The 17,956-nt window shown below is 41.7% G+C and overlaps 1 protein-coding gene across 1 annotated transcript in view; it reads left to right on the top strand.

The window, feature by feature from the left end:
• Positions 1 to 17,956, top strand: part of LOC126416733 (TBC1 domain family member 23) — a 229,456-nt gene that overhangs the window by 82,379 nt on the left and 129,121 nt on the right. The window contains exon 7 of the mRNA XM_050084556.1: positions 13,147 to 13,374. Within this exon, the coding sequence (XP_049940513.1) occupies positions 13,147 to 13,374 (228 nt within the window). The remainder of the gene's footprint in view (positions 1 to 13,146; positions 13,375 to 17,956) is intronic.

Below are 17,956 nucleotides of genomic sequence, written 5' to 3'. Positions count from 1 at the left end.
TGTGGTGTGATGGTAACATTGTTTAAAAAAAATGCACTTGTTTGTTTAATATAAACAGTACTGAAAACCGTTTTGTACAGTTTACCATAAAAAGAGCAATACATAAAATAATGGAAAGCCAACCACCCATATTGATGCAAGAACTACAGAAACACGTAACCAAACACTGCATTCACACTAGGTTTTGAGCACTAATTCTTTATCTAGTAACACATGTACACACACAACCACACATACACTGGACTGATAACCCAGCAGTTTAGCTCCTTTACTCCCCAAACCAACCAACCCATCGCAGACACACACCAAAAGTGAGTTATAAACATTTATAACAGTAGAAGAATTGTGTGTTTCCTGTTTCGGTTATTACTTCAGCAGTCTTTCTCATTGTGCCTGTGCGACTCAGTGCCTCCTCTATGTGGTGAGCAACAATCTCTCTCTTCCATATTTTTGTAAATCTTGGAATTTAAATAGATAATTTGTAGGGGAAGGACCTAATCTTTGCTCTAAACTGCTGAGCATCCTTACTTCTTTCTTTATGAGTAATGGAAACTTGTTGAGAGTACAGCAGTGCAGTACCAGAGCAAAGGACCCACCTTTGAGTATTTCCCATGCTTTTTATAATCTCCCCCCTCCCCCCCCCTTCAAATTAGTCCTCTTGTTTGCTAACGTCTTCATCTCAGCATAGCTGTTATGCTCAACATCATTGTTGACTTGTTGGATGTATTCCAGTCTCTGTCTAGTCCTAAAAATTTTTACTCTCTACAACTCCCTCGAGGTAAAGTCTGTATAAATATGGTTTTTGGTTCTTGTATTTTGGTTGTATAAATCACTGCTCAACTGATACAGACTTTCCATTGTTAACAACAAAGCGAATGTAAGAATACTAAGATCTTTGGAGAGTCCTCTACAATATATGTGGTGTTATTGACCTTACACAATATTCTTATTGCATTTTTTAAGTCCACACATAATCTTGCACCACAAAGACAACATTAATAGTAACCTAAGACTTTTTCCAGATGATGCATTTATCTGTAATAAAGTACTATCTGAATGAAGCTGCATAAATAATCAGTCAGATCTTGATCAGATTTCAAAGTGGTGCAAAGATTGGCAACTTGCTTTAAATGTTCAGAAATGTAAAATTGTACACTTCACCAAATGAAAAAAATGTAGTGTCCTATGACTATAATATCAATGAGACATTGTTGAAATCAGCCAACTTGTAGTGATACATCCCATTCCTTGAATGAGGGGTCCTTAAATACATATGTCAGAGAAAAGATGTTTGTGACTAAGATCAGTCGATAAGTGATAAGTGGTGAGCACCACACTGTTGGGAAGTGTTTTAAATTGTAGGTGCTGATACCAGAGCAAATGATCAGGGACTATACAGAAGTGTGTATCAGTCAGATGACCCTACTTGCTGAGACGGAGATAGGAGTTCATGGAGCAGGTGGTGTGGAAGATTTATTTATTTAATCATATGGTGATTTTATACAATATACATATAAGACAAGATTAAACCTTAAAGTCCGTGTTTTACAACCAGTTATTTAAGCTGGGTGTGAGAGTGAACAAGTAATCGGGAATTCCAGGGTATGAATGAAGTGGACAGTGTTGGACTAAATGTTCAACTGTCTGCTCTTCTTGATTACATTCGCACATTGGTGAACTGATCCAGCCCCATTTGTTCCTGAAGTAGCTACAACAACCATGTCCAGTCCTTAACCTGTTGAAGCAGCACCAAAGTTTCGTCAGTAGGTCAAAACCTTTTGGCTTCTTTGTGGGATCAAGATGATGGGCTCTTGTTCCCAGTGTTTTTGTTGACCATTCATGCTTCCAGCTTTCATTTAGATCAAAACCATCCGTGATGAGTTGTCCTGCAGTGATACTTGCTGGTCTTCTTGATCGCAATAGTTGCTGTGGCGGATGACAGAATTCTTGGTGCAGTGGTAGAGAAGGTGGTGCAGAGATTTTCTTGGCCTCACTCAGTAGAGCTTGTTTCCGCCGTATGTGAGGTGGAGGGATGTGACTCAGTCAGGTAACCAGTGGCATCGGGTTGATTTGATGGAACCAGTAATGCAGCGCATTGTGTCATTAAGTTTTGTGTCTACCTTCTTAACATGTACACTTCCCAACCAGACAGGTGCACAGTACTTGGCAGCAGAGTACACAAGACTGATGTCAGTTAAAACACAGACAGTCAGCAGAGGTTCCCCAGGTGGTACCACTGAGCTTATGTAGTATGTTGTTCCTTGCAGCAACTTTATGAGAAAACTTGGTGATGTGCTCTTTGTAGCTCAGGGTTCTATCTAGAGTGATTCCAAGATATTTTGGCAAAGGATTGTACCTCAATGTTTGTCCATTGAGCAGAACTCTTGGTTTGTAGTTCGCAGCACGATTCGCTAGATGGAAACAAGAGACTTCAGTTTTTGATGTGCTTGGGATCAATCTCCAGGTCTTAAAGAAATTTGACATCTTTTCCAGATATTCCGTAAGAATTCATTCACCATCTTCGAAATTACTGCTCTGTGCTACCAGTGCGATGTCATCAGCATAGATGAATGTAGTGGGTATTGTGGTTGGTAAATCATTAATGTATAAATTGAGTAGTGATGGCGCTCAAAAGATCCCTGTGGTAGTCCACTATTTAGTTTCCGTTTGTGGCTTTTAGAGCTGCCTAGAAACACTTCAAATTGCCTTTCACTAAGCATGCTGTATATCAAATCCACAATTTCTCGACTTGTTACAACTTGCCAGACAGTGTCATATGCGGCTGTCAGGTTGATGAAGAGAGCTGTTGATTTCAGATGGCCTTGGAAACCTGCTTCATTATGGGTAGTTAGGGCAAGAACTTGATTGGTGCAGCTGCGTCCTTGTCTGAAGCCAGCTTGATCAGGAGGGGTAGCAGCCTCGATGAACGGTGCTATTCTGGTTAGGAGGACTCGTTCCAAAAGTTTGAATGTACAACTGAGCAGTGCTGTAGGGCGGTAGCTTTCAGGGCTGTCTTCAGGCTTGCCAGGTTTGAGAGTGGCTATAATTTTCGACAGTTTGAATTGTCTGGGAAGTTTGTTCTCTTTGAGTATGTACGTGAAGAGCGAAGTGAGCCAGCATACGCAGTGTGGGCCCATGTTCTTAATAAATTCATTATAGATGTTGTCGGGGCCAGCAGCCTTACCAACTTTTAGTTGCTTGACAGCACTTTCTACTTCCGCTATGGAGAAGGGCCTGGAAAGCGGCTCGTTTCTTGGGGCATTGCGCTTGAGGTTAGAAAGTTTACATTTTACTGCTCTGGTATGATTCTTGTCTCTCTTTGCCCTTGTGAGGTCTGCTATCCGGTTGGCAATGAGGTCGGGACTCAATTTAGGATATGGCTTTTTGAGGTGTTGCTTGCCAGTTAGCCCATTCAAGACTCTTCATGCTTTCCTTCTTGACTTGGCAAAGTTCATTTCTTTGAGTGTTGCTTCCCATTTCTCTTGTCTGTTCTTGTTTAAAGAGTGAAGTAGCTGTGAGCCCACTATTTGGTTTCTAGAACTTTGGTATTCTTGATATAAAGTCTCACTTTCTTGGTTCCAGCCAGGCACATATTCCTTTCTGTAACCCCTAGGAATGTTTGACTTAGCAGCTTTGATAACTGGTCTAAAGAATTCATCATAGTTGTTTGCTGTTGTCTGTAAGTTCTTCGCAGCTATTTTGGAGTTAAGGTCTTTTGAGAATCCATCCCAGTTAGCTCGTTGAAAATTCCATCTGGGTAGGGGCATTGAGTTTACAAGGGGAATTTTTAAACCAATTTCTGTCATAACAGGACGGTGTTGGCAGTTTGAGAAGTTAGACAGAACAGTACGAGTGACGTTAAGTGGTTGATCTAGCTGATCTTTGGATACAAATACCAAGTCTGGGCTGTAATCCTTATTCCAGCATGCCGAGTGGAAGGTTCCCTTGTCTTTCACATCAAAGACCAAGTGTATGCTGGTAGTTTCTGCCCATTGAACTAGTAACTCCCCATTGACATCGATGGTGTCGTACCGCCAGTCCATGTGATGGCTGTTAAAGTCTCCAGTGTATACACAAGGTTGATCGAAAGCCGACAGAACTGTGGAGGTCCAGTTCACACTTGGAGGCTTGTACAGGTTGACAATTTTTAAGTCGTTTATCTGGATTACTATTGTGTAGATGTGGTTAATGTCTGTAGAATCAGTTACATGCACTCCGTTTAGGACTGACTTCACATAATTGGCTATTCCATATTGTGGATGGTGGATAGCTTCGACCAGTGTATAACCAGGTATTCGTCCTCTATGCTGAAGATCTTGCTCATCTTTGGTATGTGTTTCTTGAATGTTGACATCAATGTTAAGTTCATGCAGTTGTTTCTGTAGATACTCACATTTGGCAGAGCGTATGGCTTCAATATTAAACTGCATAGAACAAACTAGGTGTTTCTCGTCTGTAGTTGGATGATCCTGAAAAGGACGGTATTAGTTATGTTTCCGGGCATATTGTATATCACCTATGACACTGTTGCTCGTTTAGCATCACCCAGGGGTCACGTATAGGGTAATTTAGGTTATACCTATCACACACTCGCAACTTACACCACTTATTGCCCGTTTCTGAGCCAAAAATATCCTTTGAGAATGGGAAGAGTTGCCCCAAAAATAATACCATATGACATAAGTGAATGAAAATAAGCACAGTAGAGTTTTTCGTGTCAAATGATCACTTACTTCAGATACTGTTTGAATAGTAAAAATTTCAGCGTTAAGTCTTTGAACAAGCTCCTGAACGTGGGCTTTCCATGACAGTTTACTACCTATCTGAACACCTAGAAATGTGAACTCTTCAGTTTGAATTGTATGCTCATTCTGTGAAATTAAAATGTTGGGTTTTGTTGAATTATGGGTTAGAAACTGCAAAAACTGAGTCTTAACTGTGATTTAGTGTTAGTTTATTTTCTACAAGCCGTGAACTTGTGTCATGAACTGCACTACTTGAAACAGAGCCAATGTTGCACACCACATCCTTTACTACCAAGTTAGTCTCATCAGCAATCAGAAGTATTTAAGATTTACCTGTAATACTAGAGAGCATATCATTTATGTAAATAAGGAACAGGAGTGGCCCCAACACTGATTCCTGCCCCCCCCCCCCCCATTTGACTGTCCCCCATTTGACTGTTCCCCACTCAAACCCCACATTCTCAGTACTGTGAATAATGACCTTTGGCTGTCTGTTGTTGAAGTGAGAGGTGAACCAATTGTGAGCTGCTCCTCGTATTCCATAATGGTCCAACTTCTGGAGCAATATTTTGTGATCAACACAATCAAACACCTTACTTAAATCGAAAATGCTCAATTGTCTTACATACACAGCCTATTCAATTACTTTAGCAAAGACTGATGGCATAGAAATAGGTCTACATTATCCCTTTCTCCCTGTTTATAAAGTGGCTTTACTACTGAGTATGTTTAATCGTTCACGATAAAGGAAAAATTAGAAATATGGCTAAGTACAGGGCTAACATGTGGAGCACAGTACTTTAATATTCTGCTAGGCACTCAGTCATATCCATGAGAGTCCTTAGCCTTCAGTGATTTAATTATTGATTCAATCTTCCCCATGCCAGTATCACAGAGGAGTATTTCAGACATCAATCTTGGAAAGGAATTTTCCAAGGGAGTTATATGATACCCTGTAGAATCTAAGTTTTTATTTAATTCACCAGCAACACTCAGAAAATTATTATTAAATACTGCATATATATCTGACTTATGAGTAACAGAAATACTTTTACTACAAACTGACTTTATATCGTCGACCTTGTGCTGCTGACCAGACACTTTCTTCACAACTGACCATATGGTTTTACTTTTATCCTGTGAATTAGCTATTCTATTTGCATACCACATACTCTTTGCTTTCCTAATAACATTGTAAAGCACCTTAAAATACTGTTTGTAATGGGCTACTGTAGCTTGAATGCGACTACTTTTAACGTTTTGATGTAGTTCCCACTTTGTTCTACATGACATCTTTATCCCACTAGTCAGCCACCCAGGCTGTCTTTTACTTTTAGTACGCTGTTTATTATGTTCGAATGGAAAGCAACTCTCAAAGAGCATGTGAAATGCGCTAAGGAAAGCATTATATTTGTCATATATGTTATCGGCAGTATAAACGTCCTTCCACTACTGTTCCTCAGTGAGGTTTAAAAAACTCTCTATTGCCATTGTATTAGCTTTCCTACATAGTTTGTAATTATATGTAACATTTGTTTGAGCACAAAAGCCTTTTGGTGTTAAAATTTGCGGCATCATGGTCTGAAAGGCCTTTCACCCTTTTGCTAACTGACTGCCCATCTAGTAATGAAGAATGAATAAAAATATTATCTGTTGCTGTACTACTGCTCTCCTGCACCCTGATTGGAAAGAACGCAGTCTGCACCAGATCATGAGAGTTTAGGAGATTTGCCAACATCCTATTTCTTGCACAATAACATACAGAATTAAATTAAATCCAATAACACAAAATGTCAGAGATAATAAGTGTATTGTAGTTGTTAATTATCAGTTTGAATATCATATCTGTTATGTAATTAGTACTGAGATGCAGTATACAAGTTGATAGCTGTCCTCATTTATCTTCTATTGAGTTGTAATTTTGAAGATATATAAGAAGGTGAATTGAATCTCATTTCTAATTCATGTGGTAGAGTGAATGAGAATGAGAAATTAATTTTCAGCAGCTTTATGTGGAGCCGGTAAGCAGGCGAAGTCTGAACCAAGTTGGAGGAAGAAGGCACACAGATTCAGGGCACAGACTAGCTGGAGCCTGATCAGTAATACTTAATGGTGACCAAATATTCCGTAAGCAACATTTGTTGTATACAGAAGGAGTATTCAGGTGACAAATTATTGAAGTGTTTGGTGCATGAGATGAAGTATAACAAACCACCACGCAGCACAAGCCAACCTGAAATGCTTCAATCTCATACAAATATTTGTGTGTAACACTTTGTGGGGATATGAAATGGAATAATCACATAGTCTCAGTTGTGGGTAAAGCTGGTGGTAGACTTAATAGAATTCCAGGAATGTGCAGTCTACAAAGGAGATTGCTAACAAATCACTCGTGCGACCTGTTCAGAATATTGCTCAAGTGTATGGGACCGATACTAAATAGGACCAACAGAGGATATCGAAGGTATACAGAGAAGGGCAACACAAATGGTCACAGATTTGTTTAATCCATGGGAGAGCATGACAGAGATAGTGAAGGAATTGAACTGGAAGACTCTTGAAGATAGATGTAAACTATCCCGGGAAAGTCTGCTAACAAACTTTCAAGAACCGTCTTTAAATGATGACTCTAGGAATATACTACAACCTCCTACATATTGCTCACATAGGGATCATGAGGATAGGATTAGAATAATAATTGCATTCACAGAGGCCTTTGATCAATCATTATTCCCATTCTCCATATTTGAATGGACTGGGAGAAAAACCCTAACAATTGGTACAAAGGGATGTGCCCTCTGTCATGCAAGTCACAGTGGTTTACAGAGTATAGATGTAAATGTAGATGAAAGCAGATGTTTCCGCAGATGAGATGATGATATAGGGATACAGGGAGGAGGAGATGAAGCAACATCTGGATGCTTAAAAAGAAACTGAGAGACAGAATGGGATGAAATTTAATGTAAGCAAATGTGGGAACCTGGTTACAACTAGAAAGAAAGAAGACCAACTAGCAGAATAGGGATTAGAGGTGAGCAATTGAAGAAGGCGGAAAATTTCTGGTACTGGAGAAGTGTGATAGAGGAAAATGAAAGAAATGAGAAAGAGATCAGTGAATGTGGCAGACTGGCAGAAGCATTCCTGTGGAGTGTTAGCACCCTGGTTTGGAACAATGATGTCTCACAAAAAACACAGAAGTGATGTAGGGTAGGGCAAATAAAAGTGGCCCTGACTATTTGTGGCAACATTAACAGTGGAGAAAAAGACCTACGGTTACTTCCAACAGGATGGAGCAACTGCCCTTACGGCTGATTGAACCATTGAGAATATTTATACACTCTTCACGCATGACCTAGTTGTTAGCAAAGGTCAGTCTGGTCATGGCCTAGCTGGCCACCAAGTCACTTGATCTGTCAGTGTGCGATTACTTTGTGTGGGGGCCCACAAGTCTAAGGGTATTGCAACAATCCTCATAGTCTTCGAGAACTGCAGGAGAACATTTCGGATGAGATTGCTGCAATTCCAGCAATCGAGCTGTGACCCGCCTTCAGCAGTTTGCTAATCAGGGCCAAAAAGTGCCAAGAGATGAATTGTAGTCACGTTCAACATCTGCTGTAGTCAGGTTAGCACTGTATTTCCTTTGCTGTGTTTCCTTGTACTTTGGAAACCTGTTCTCCAGGCCACTTTCATTTGCCCCACCCTGTGTATATAAGTTACTACATCCAGTATTGACCTATGCATCTGAAACATGGACAGTGAAGAAAAGAAATGTAAGCTGATTACAGGCATGTGAAATTACACTCCTCAGGAGTAGGATAGGAGTAACAAGGAGAGATAGGATGAAGAATGAGAAGGTAAGAGAAATAGTGAAAGAGGAACTCTTGCAGAGCAGAATAGAAATATCAAGGGTAAGACAGCATGGGCATTTAAAGAGAATGGAAAACAGGAAGATTCCAAAGAAGATACATAAAAGGGAGATGCAAAGGAAACAGCTGAGAGAAAAACAAAGTGATAGATGGCTGAAAGGTGTGGTGGAGTTTGTTGGGAGGGGAAAAAAACAAAAAAACAAAAACAAAAAAAAAAGGCAAGGACTAGACCGGAATGAACACACAAAGATGGTGGAAAACAGGAATAGATGGTGAGGCTTATGTTCTGAACAGACCCACCCTGGGGCAAGAAAATGTTCAAGATGATGATGATGATGATTTACAAAGGCAAGGGAAGTAGATTTGTGTCCCATTGCGTGCTTGTGATTTTTTTGTTTTCTAAGAGATACTGAGCATTTCTTATTAACTTAATAGAAGTATGATTTGCAATATTCAATGTTGTTTACTATAAATAAGAGCACTCTTCATCCAAGACAGTCTGTTCTATTTTCGAAATGTGCTATGGTATGTGGACCAGTCAATTGAAAGGCTGCTGTCTATGTCATTGGCTAATTTCAGTACAGTTTATGTTACAAAGAGAACAATGTGGCTGGCACATGATCACGGGAATAAATGTGTCTTAACAAACTTATTAAGAAGGAGCAATGCTTATATAATGTTAAAAACTAAGAATGAGAATAATCAATGTTTAAAAATATAATATAATTGCATTGATTTAAAATCTACTCACCAAGAAAGGGCAGGAGAAAACACTTATGAAGAATATGGAAATGCACAAGTTTTTAGAGCCAGCACCTCTTCCTTCTTACAGAACTGTTGGGGGTAAACGAAGAGGGTTGAAGGAAAAATAGTTTCCTTTTCATCTTCCCTGGTAAGTGTCCCCTGACCTGGGGTTCTGGGTGACTTTTCCACAATTATCCCCATTTCCTAAATCTTGTCAGTCTTTTTCCTTCATTCATCTTCTTTTCCCCGAGATCGTTCTGCTGGGAGGAAAAAGAACTGGCTCCAAAAGCTTGCACATCCCCGTATCCTTCGTATGTGTTTTCTCCTGTCCCTACTTGGTGAACAGATTTTATACATCCATTTATGTTAAAACTAAGGTTTATTGCAAGAAACATTGTCAGGCTGTGGCACTTCCCCATGTTTGATAAAGTGAAGTGCATTAGGCTCGAGCTACTGACTTCAAAGGAATGCCAAACAGAATTTTTAAAAATGCAGAACGTGTATAATGTAGAAAGTAGAAAAATGAGGGAGCAGTGGAACTGTGGCTGGGGCAGATGATGAAAGTACATTGACAGAAAAAAAATCACAACACCAAGGAGGAGTTGTGCGAGATAAATGGAATTTGGTAGGCGTGTTTCTACTTCTGAAAGATGATTTCTATTTAGATTTCATGCCAGTTGCATAAGAGTGGTGCTAGTAGTGCCACCAAGAGTATAAAAAGCAGGTCTGCTGTAAATATACGCTGTAAAGGTCATGAGTGTTAGTTATGTTTGATATTGATGTTGTTATTTAACGTTAGTTAAGAATGCCTTTAAGGTGATGAACATGACATTCTCAGCAGCTCCCCAACTTCAGACAAGGTTGTCTAATAGGGCTATGAGAAGCTTTATGTGCCTTCCGTGATATTGCAGAAAGACTTGACAGGAATGTAGTCACTGTACACGATTGCTGGCAGTGGTGGTCATGGAGGTGTATTGTCGCAAGAAGACAAGGCTCAGGATGGCCGCTTGGCACTACCAAAATGAGTTTTGTAGAGTTAGGCATATGGCTGTGGTGCTTCGTACTGCATCTGCAGCAGCAATTTAAGCACCAGTTGACACCCAGTGACTCAACAAACTGTTACAAATTGGTTACTTCAGGGACACCTGTGAGTGAGACACTCTGTAGCATGCATTCCACTGACCCCAAACCACTGTGATTTGTGACTTAAATGGTGTCAAGCAAGACTTCATTACGGGGTGGACTGGAAGTCATTTTTGTTTGGCTGGCTCTGAGCACTATGGGACTTAACATCTGAGGTCATAAGTCCCCTAGACTTAGAACTACTTAAACCTAACTAACCTAAGGACATCACACACACCCATGCCCGAGGCAGGATTCGAACCTGCGACCGTAGCGGTCGCGCGGTTCCAGACTGAAGCGCCTAGAACCGCTCGGCCACACCGGCCGGCCATTTTTGTTTCCTGATGAAAATTGGTTCTGTTGAAAGTTGATTCTGCCTTGGTGCCCTGTGTTGGTCAGGAGGCAGCCAGGTGAGCTGCTGCAACCAACCTTCCTGCAGCTTAGGCTCACTGTACCTACACTTGGATTGATGGTCTTCATTGCAATTTCATATGACAGCAGGAGTACTCTCCCTGTTACCTGACACCCTGACTACAAATTTGTATATCAGTCTGGTGGTTCAGCCTGTCGTGCTGCAGTTCATGAACAGCATTCCAGGAAGAGCTTTCCAACAGGAGAATGCACTCTTGTAACCCAACATGCTCTATAGAGTGTTGATTTGTTGCCTAGGCCTGCTGGATCACCACATCTGTCTCCAATTGAGCATGTGTGGGACATTGTTGGATGACAACTTCAGCATCTTACACAACCGGCATTAACTGTCCCTGTATTGATCAAACCAGTGCAACAGGCATGGAACTTGATCCCACAAACTGACATTCAACACCTGTACAACGCAATGCAAGCAAGTTGGTATGCTTGCATTAAACTTTCTAGTGTTTACACCTCTTATTAACACCCCAGTATTTCACATTTTCAGTGTGAAATTACCCTCTGAACTTGCAATGTTAATCAATTAAATTTGTTACATTGACAAATGTATTCCCAAAATTCCATTACTCAATGTTAATTTTTTTGTCAGTGTATTTTACTGTTAACTCGTTCACGCTACAGACGTGCTTTCTGTATTCCATGCTGAATGTGGCATTGTTGTGGCTTTACTGCTTACCGAATGCTGATACCTGTGCTGAGATATGGTATTCTGTCTGCTGTGAAATACTTACCATCTGATTGTAAGAAAACTATTCACTGAAAAAAAATGGATTTTTCACATCTTAGAGTCTAATATATTTAATTGATAAACTGAATTTCTTTTTCTCATAAGTCATAGTTACTTTGCTGCATCAACTGAAGTAAAACATTGCATGAAATTTTAAAGAGTTTTCAGAGGTAAAAAAACACTGCGCAATCTTTGTGTGTGGTTGACTGTAGCTCATATGTTGCAGTATATGAAATGTAGATAGGATATCAAAATTTTAATTAAAATTGAGAGGAGGAGGATACGTCATTTCATTCTCAAGTTACTGATTTTTGTGTCTGATGGACAGCCGCACACAACACACCCATTTCTCTCCCTATGAATCAGGAATTGCGTGGTTGCAACAGTTGTCATACTTCATAAACAGTTCAAGATATCAAAACGAGATTTTTTTTGCAGGTGATAGTACACAAAGAGGCGCATATGTTGCACGATAAATACTCAATACCTTTTTATTCACCGAGATACGGAAGTAACTCTTCCGCAACAGTGGATGGTTGGTGGCTCAGGACGCGGAGGAGTTGAGTTGAGTTGAGTTGAGTTGAGTTGAGTTGAGTTGAGTTGAGTTGAGTTGAGTAAGGAGACCAGACAGCGAGGTCATCAGTCTCATCGGATTAGGGAAGGATGGGGAAGGAATTCGGCCGTGCCCTTTGAAAGGAACCATCCCGGCATTTGCCTGGAGCGATTTAGGGAAATCACGGAAAACCTAAATCAGGATGGCCGGACACGGGATTGAACCGTCGTCCTCCCGAATCCAGGACGCAGACAAACATCAACTGCACTGTAGGGAAACACAAGTGGTGTGTGTATACACATCCCTGGCACTTAACAGACAGTGGAGCAGGACGTGTATACATGCCCACAGCAGTAAAATGATTAATGGGGGTATTATAGTACGATTTATTACAAGCACTGTGTTCGTAAACCACGAAGAGGAGCATGTTGTGTTGCGTGTGGTGTAGCGGGCTGTTACAGAGTGTGCAGCAACCATGACGGACACTACGTCTGGCATGCTTTGGAATAAGAAACACGTGCTGTGAGAGGACAGCTTTAGTTTGCTTTCGCAACTTGTTTTATGTTGTGGATTCACAGTGTGTGTCTTGTGTGCACAGATCATGTTGGCACTAATGTCTAATAGGGATGAAGGAATTACTAAAATCTCAGCATATGGCGTGTTAAGTTCGTTGATAACCAAGAAGTGTTGCTGCTACAAAGCTAGAAGTTATGTGCAAATACTTGCATGTTAAATGCTATAATTAATTTCTGTTACACTATTTTAATACTACATCTTAGCTGCTATGCATAAAAATTCATAAAAAACTGTGTTTTGATACTTTCAGATTCTGGGTAATTTGACATTTTGTACATGTGATTATGAATGCCTGTCTCAGTAAAAGGCTGATATGGTCTAGGATGCAGACATAAGGATGTGATATTGCAAGTAGAAAATGTTGAATACATTCTGTTTCAGGAATTGTCAGCAGATCTATTTGGATCTCCTGGAGTTTCATCATCAAGTATATCACAAGCACTGTGCCTGCCAGTAAGTGCACAGGAACTGATTGAAAATGCAGAAGCTTCAAATGATGTTACTGAGCAGCTGGCAGAAAGTGTGCGATTTTTCCTTGTCGACTGCCGTCCTGCAGAGCAGTATAATGCAGGGCATCTGCCTACTGCTTTTCACCTCGACTGCAATCTTGTGAGTAATTTGCAATAGTTCTAAAGTAGTTGCTCTAATTTCTTACAACTAATCTGTGTGGAAAGTGGTGGTATTATAAGTATGCAGCTGTGCATAATCAACAGCAGCAGCAATAACAAAACATTAATCAGGGAGGAGGGAGCTACTGCTCGTCATGTCCATGGGCCGTGGCATTCATCAATCCACATGTGCCTCCTAAGCCAGTCTAAATGATGAGCCCATCGGGAGCTCAGCATTTATTTGTTGGGCACAGCCTTGGCGAACCTGGGTTTCCCGAGACGGGCCTGGTAAGTGTAGTCAGTCCTCTGTAACCATAATCTGTGGGCACGCTTCACCAACCACAGTACGATGCAGCAGTTGATCACTGTGTGTCACAGAACAGACCTCTTGGCTTAAGCACCCAATTTGTGAGGAAGATTGAAACCTCAATATAAATAAATAAATCAATCTCAAGGTGTGCTACTTGCTGATGAGACGTGGCCTTTGAGCCGGAACAGATGTTAGTGAGCACCCTCTGGGGAAACTTCTGCATCACAGTTGTAAGGGGCTTACTCGGGCAAGTGGGGCTCTGCCCAAGAGGACCTACATATCACTGACTGCTCATGAGACACTGTTGTGAATCAAATGAATACTTCCACTCCCAAACCGATGGGTGTATCATCTGGGAGTATTCACACACAGTCATGCAAATGAATGATGGAGGCTAGTCCTCCTGACAATCAGTTTGTCTTTAGCAACGGGGTCTTGAATCAGAATGTTTTCTTGTGATCAAAAGGAAGGAGGGGATATTTGAAAAAGTTCCCCCTGCCTATATTCATAAAGGTACATTAAAGTCTATTAAATGATTGCTAAATGATGCTTTATTTGCTGAAATTTTAAAAATATACACCGGGGTACAACTGTTTATGTATACAGTCAAATCTAAAAGTAATCTGGGCCTCTGTAGTAGCCAGAAGGGATCACCTTCTTCATACCTGGCTCTGGACCTTAATACCCATAATACCCATCACTGACCCCCCCCCCCCCCCCCTCCCGCCCCTGCACACACACACACACACACACACACACACACACACACACACACGTACAGGGTGGAGCAGAGGAAACACATGTTTTTAATGCAGTTTTGAAATATACATACTTTAATTAGGTTCAAAAATAATGTCTTGGAGATGGTGTCCTTCTTGCTGGATACAAATTTGGATCCTCTCTCGAAAGTTACGCATGGCTCTCTCCAACATTTCATTTGGCACGGCTTCAATTTCCTGAGGAATGGAATTCTTCAGGTCATCGATTGTGTGAGGCTTCTTCATGGAGACTTTTGATTTTCAATATCCCTACAAAAAGAAGTCGCGTATCGACAAATCGGGTGAGCAAGGGGGCCAGTAAACATCACCATATCTCAAAATAACATGTCCTGGGAACATTTGTCGAACCACTTCCATTTATGCTCTCGCTATGTGAGCTTTGGCACCGTCCTGCTGAAACCATATTTCTCTCATGTTCACTTGACACCTTTCAAGTTCTGCATGAAGAAAGATGTTTAACATTTTAACGTAGTGCACTGATGTTCGCGGTAACTGCAGTTCCTTCCTCTTCAAAAAAATAGGGTCCAACAATCCTCATCTTTGAAATGCAGTGCCACACTGTTACTTTTAAACTGTGGAGAGGTCTTTGGTGTAATTCATGTGGGTTCTCCGGTGCCCAATACCGACAATTTTGATCATTGACGTAACCGTCTACATGAAAATCCACTTCATCACTCGTGAAGACTGTAGCATCTGCATCTTCCATAAAAATTTCGTCCATTGCGCGACAAAACTCTCTGCATTGCACAAAATCCCCTTCACTAAGCTGCTGGGTGATCATTATCTTGTACGGGTGAAACTTAGATCATCATGTAAGATGCGGTGAAGTGAACAACGTGACATACCCAGCGCCACAGTCTGTCGTCTAGCCGATCGTTTCGGACTAGCAAGAACTGCTGTTCTCACTCGGTCTACATTTTCCAGAGTACGGACTGAACCGGGAAGACCAGGTGGTTTCTTTTTCATCACAGATCCAGTACTTCTAAATACAGCAACCCATCGGAGTACAGTATTTTGATCAGGCACTGTACCTCGACGTCTAACTCTAAATTTTTGACGGGAAAGACGTTGCACTGTGACTACGGAATCATTGTTTCTAAAGTACTGCTAGATAACGAACACACAATGCTCTACGCTCCATAACGACTGAAACTGCATTGTATGGGCAGTTTGCCAACATTCATTCAAGGTCAATACTCCCTTTCGTCATCGCATACTGGCAGTTCAAAAAACATGCGTTTCCCCTGCTCCACCCTGTATTAACTCGAGGCTTTCCCATGCATGGATGACAAATGCCCTTGCTGCCTGAGCATGCTTACAGAATGGACCTTCCAGTGCATCTGGGCCACGGAGAGAGGTGCCGACAATTTCGGAACAGATAGACCCCGTGTGTGCTTGGTGAACCACAAGGAGAAGACATTGAATATACAGGGGAAGCTCACCAGCCTCTGCACACAGGCTTGTAACTGGACTAGAGCAGTAAGCCCATGTTGATAATCTAATACCATTTTGGTGAACTGCATCCAGCATTTTGTGGTAAAAAGGCCTTGCTGATCCATAAACCTGACATCAGTCCTGCCTGTTGGCTGCCCGAGACCAACAACTGGCGCATGTGTGGATGTTTAAAGCCTCGAGGGATCTCTGTCTCAGTTCTTTCTGATGTGACAGTTGTGTTTGCCTCTTGTCAAAAGTGAGGCCCGGATATTTCACCTTTCCCATAAAAGTGAGAACGGTATTACCTAGTTTGGAAACAAGTAAATTAAAAAGAGTGTGAGCGATTAGAACCAACACTCAAAGTTTTCTTGAAAGCTAATTCAAAATCTGGGGTTTTAGACTATTCCTTCAATGACCTGCTTGACAAATGCAGTTGGTGTGTATCTGCTGCTGAGTTGCAGGAAATGCAGAAGATGAAGTAGTCATCATCAAACAAGGAACAAAGTATGGGATACTATACTGTGGATGTAATACTGGTGGTAAGCGAAGTGGCAAAAGCTGTTACACTTAAAACTCTTTCTTGATAGACACTGTTCTCCTGCTTAAAATGGTCAGTCAGAGCATTCCCAACCTTGTATCTAAAATATCTTTCCAAGAGGTAGGATCATATGAAAGTGGGACATTCATGGAACCCCCACTCATAAAGCTGCAACAAAATATAATGCCGCCAGGTAGCATTGTATGCCTTTTCCAAAATAAAAAATACACTGACTTGGCGTTGCGTATGAAGGAAAGCTTGCTGAGTCACCGCTCCAAGCAGGCTCATGTTATCGAGTGGAGAGTGATATCTCCTGAACCCATGGTGGCAGAGACTTGGTAGGCACTTGGTTTTTCTAGTACCTCCCGCCGCGGAAGTCAAACACACGCCAGAACAAATGGATGTGGCCAGCCCATAGAAGGCTCCGTGTCCACAGCGGCTCTTCCGCGTAGCGGCTCTCGTGCAGCGAGGGCACCAACGTTACACCGCGTGCAGACCGCGGCCAATAGCCGCTCCCTCCGGTTTCGTATATAGGGACCCGCTCTGCCCTAGTCCAGTCAGTCTGGTATTTGCTCTGGATTGCATCTCTATCTCAGCGGTACTGTGTTCTGGTCGTTGCTCGTTGTTGACATTTGCCTGGCTCTGGTTCCGAGTGGATTTACTGTTGGTGTTTGGTGTTGTGGTTTCTGCAAGCCTCTGTTGTTTATCTCTTCCTTGTTGTGTCGGTCATAGTCAGTCATTGTCGGTTGTTGTCGGTTGTCGTTGGTTGTCGTTGGTCTGTCGTCCGACTCGTCCTTGTGCTTACCTGGTGGTGCATGCTCCACCGCCGGCGGCTTCCCCGCCTGGCGGCTCCGATCCGCAGCCCAAGGCGTTCTCGTGGTTGGTTTTGGTTTCTACAGTTTTGAGAACCCACACTAGGTACCGGTTGACCATTTGCTCCACTGTCTTTCCTACGCAACTTGTGAGACTGAAGCTATAACTACCAGGGTTGGTCCAAACCTCCTCTAGTTTCAAAATCAGATTTAAAATAAACCCCCTTCCGTGAGTTGGGGACTCTACTGTCGTGCAAATTTCATTGAAGAGCTGGAGGAGGACCTCCTTTGACCGAAGTTTCAACTGTTTCAAGATGCTGTATATTATCAGGTTGTGACTGGGAGCAGTACCATGAGCTACCAACATTGCAGAATCATACTTCAATGCTGATGGAATGGAAAAAAGAACCAACCCATTGCTGTCTACTGATAATGATGGAAAGCTGGATCCTGGCTAGAACTGGCCGTAATGAATTTATATGATTCAGTCACTGTCTGAGCAATGTCTCTTGGTGATGTTATGAGATACGTCTGCTCCGGTATAGCTGCTATTGGTGCTTGTGAGTTCTGCCTTGAGATCCTTCTAACGGCTTCCTATACTTTGCTTGCAGACGTGGATAAATTGATGGAGTTCAGGAACTCTTGTAAAGACCTCCACTTAGTTTCTTGAATTATTCTCTTCTCCTTTGCTCTTGCCATTCGAAAGGTTG

The sequence above is a fragment of the Schistocerca serialis genome, chromosome 8 (assembly GCF_023864345.2).
Source record: "Schistocerca serialis cubense isolate TAMUIC-IGC-003099 chromosome 8, iqSchSeri2.2, whole genome shotgun sequence".
In the NCBI taxonomy this organism is placed as follows: domain Eukaryota; kingdom Metazoa; phylum Arthropoda; class Insecta; order Orthoptera; family Acrididae; genus Schistocerca; species Schistocerca serialis.
The sequence above is the reverse complement of the archived record's forward strand: the minus strand, read 5'-3'. Positions and strand labels throughout refer to the sequence as shown.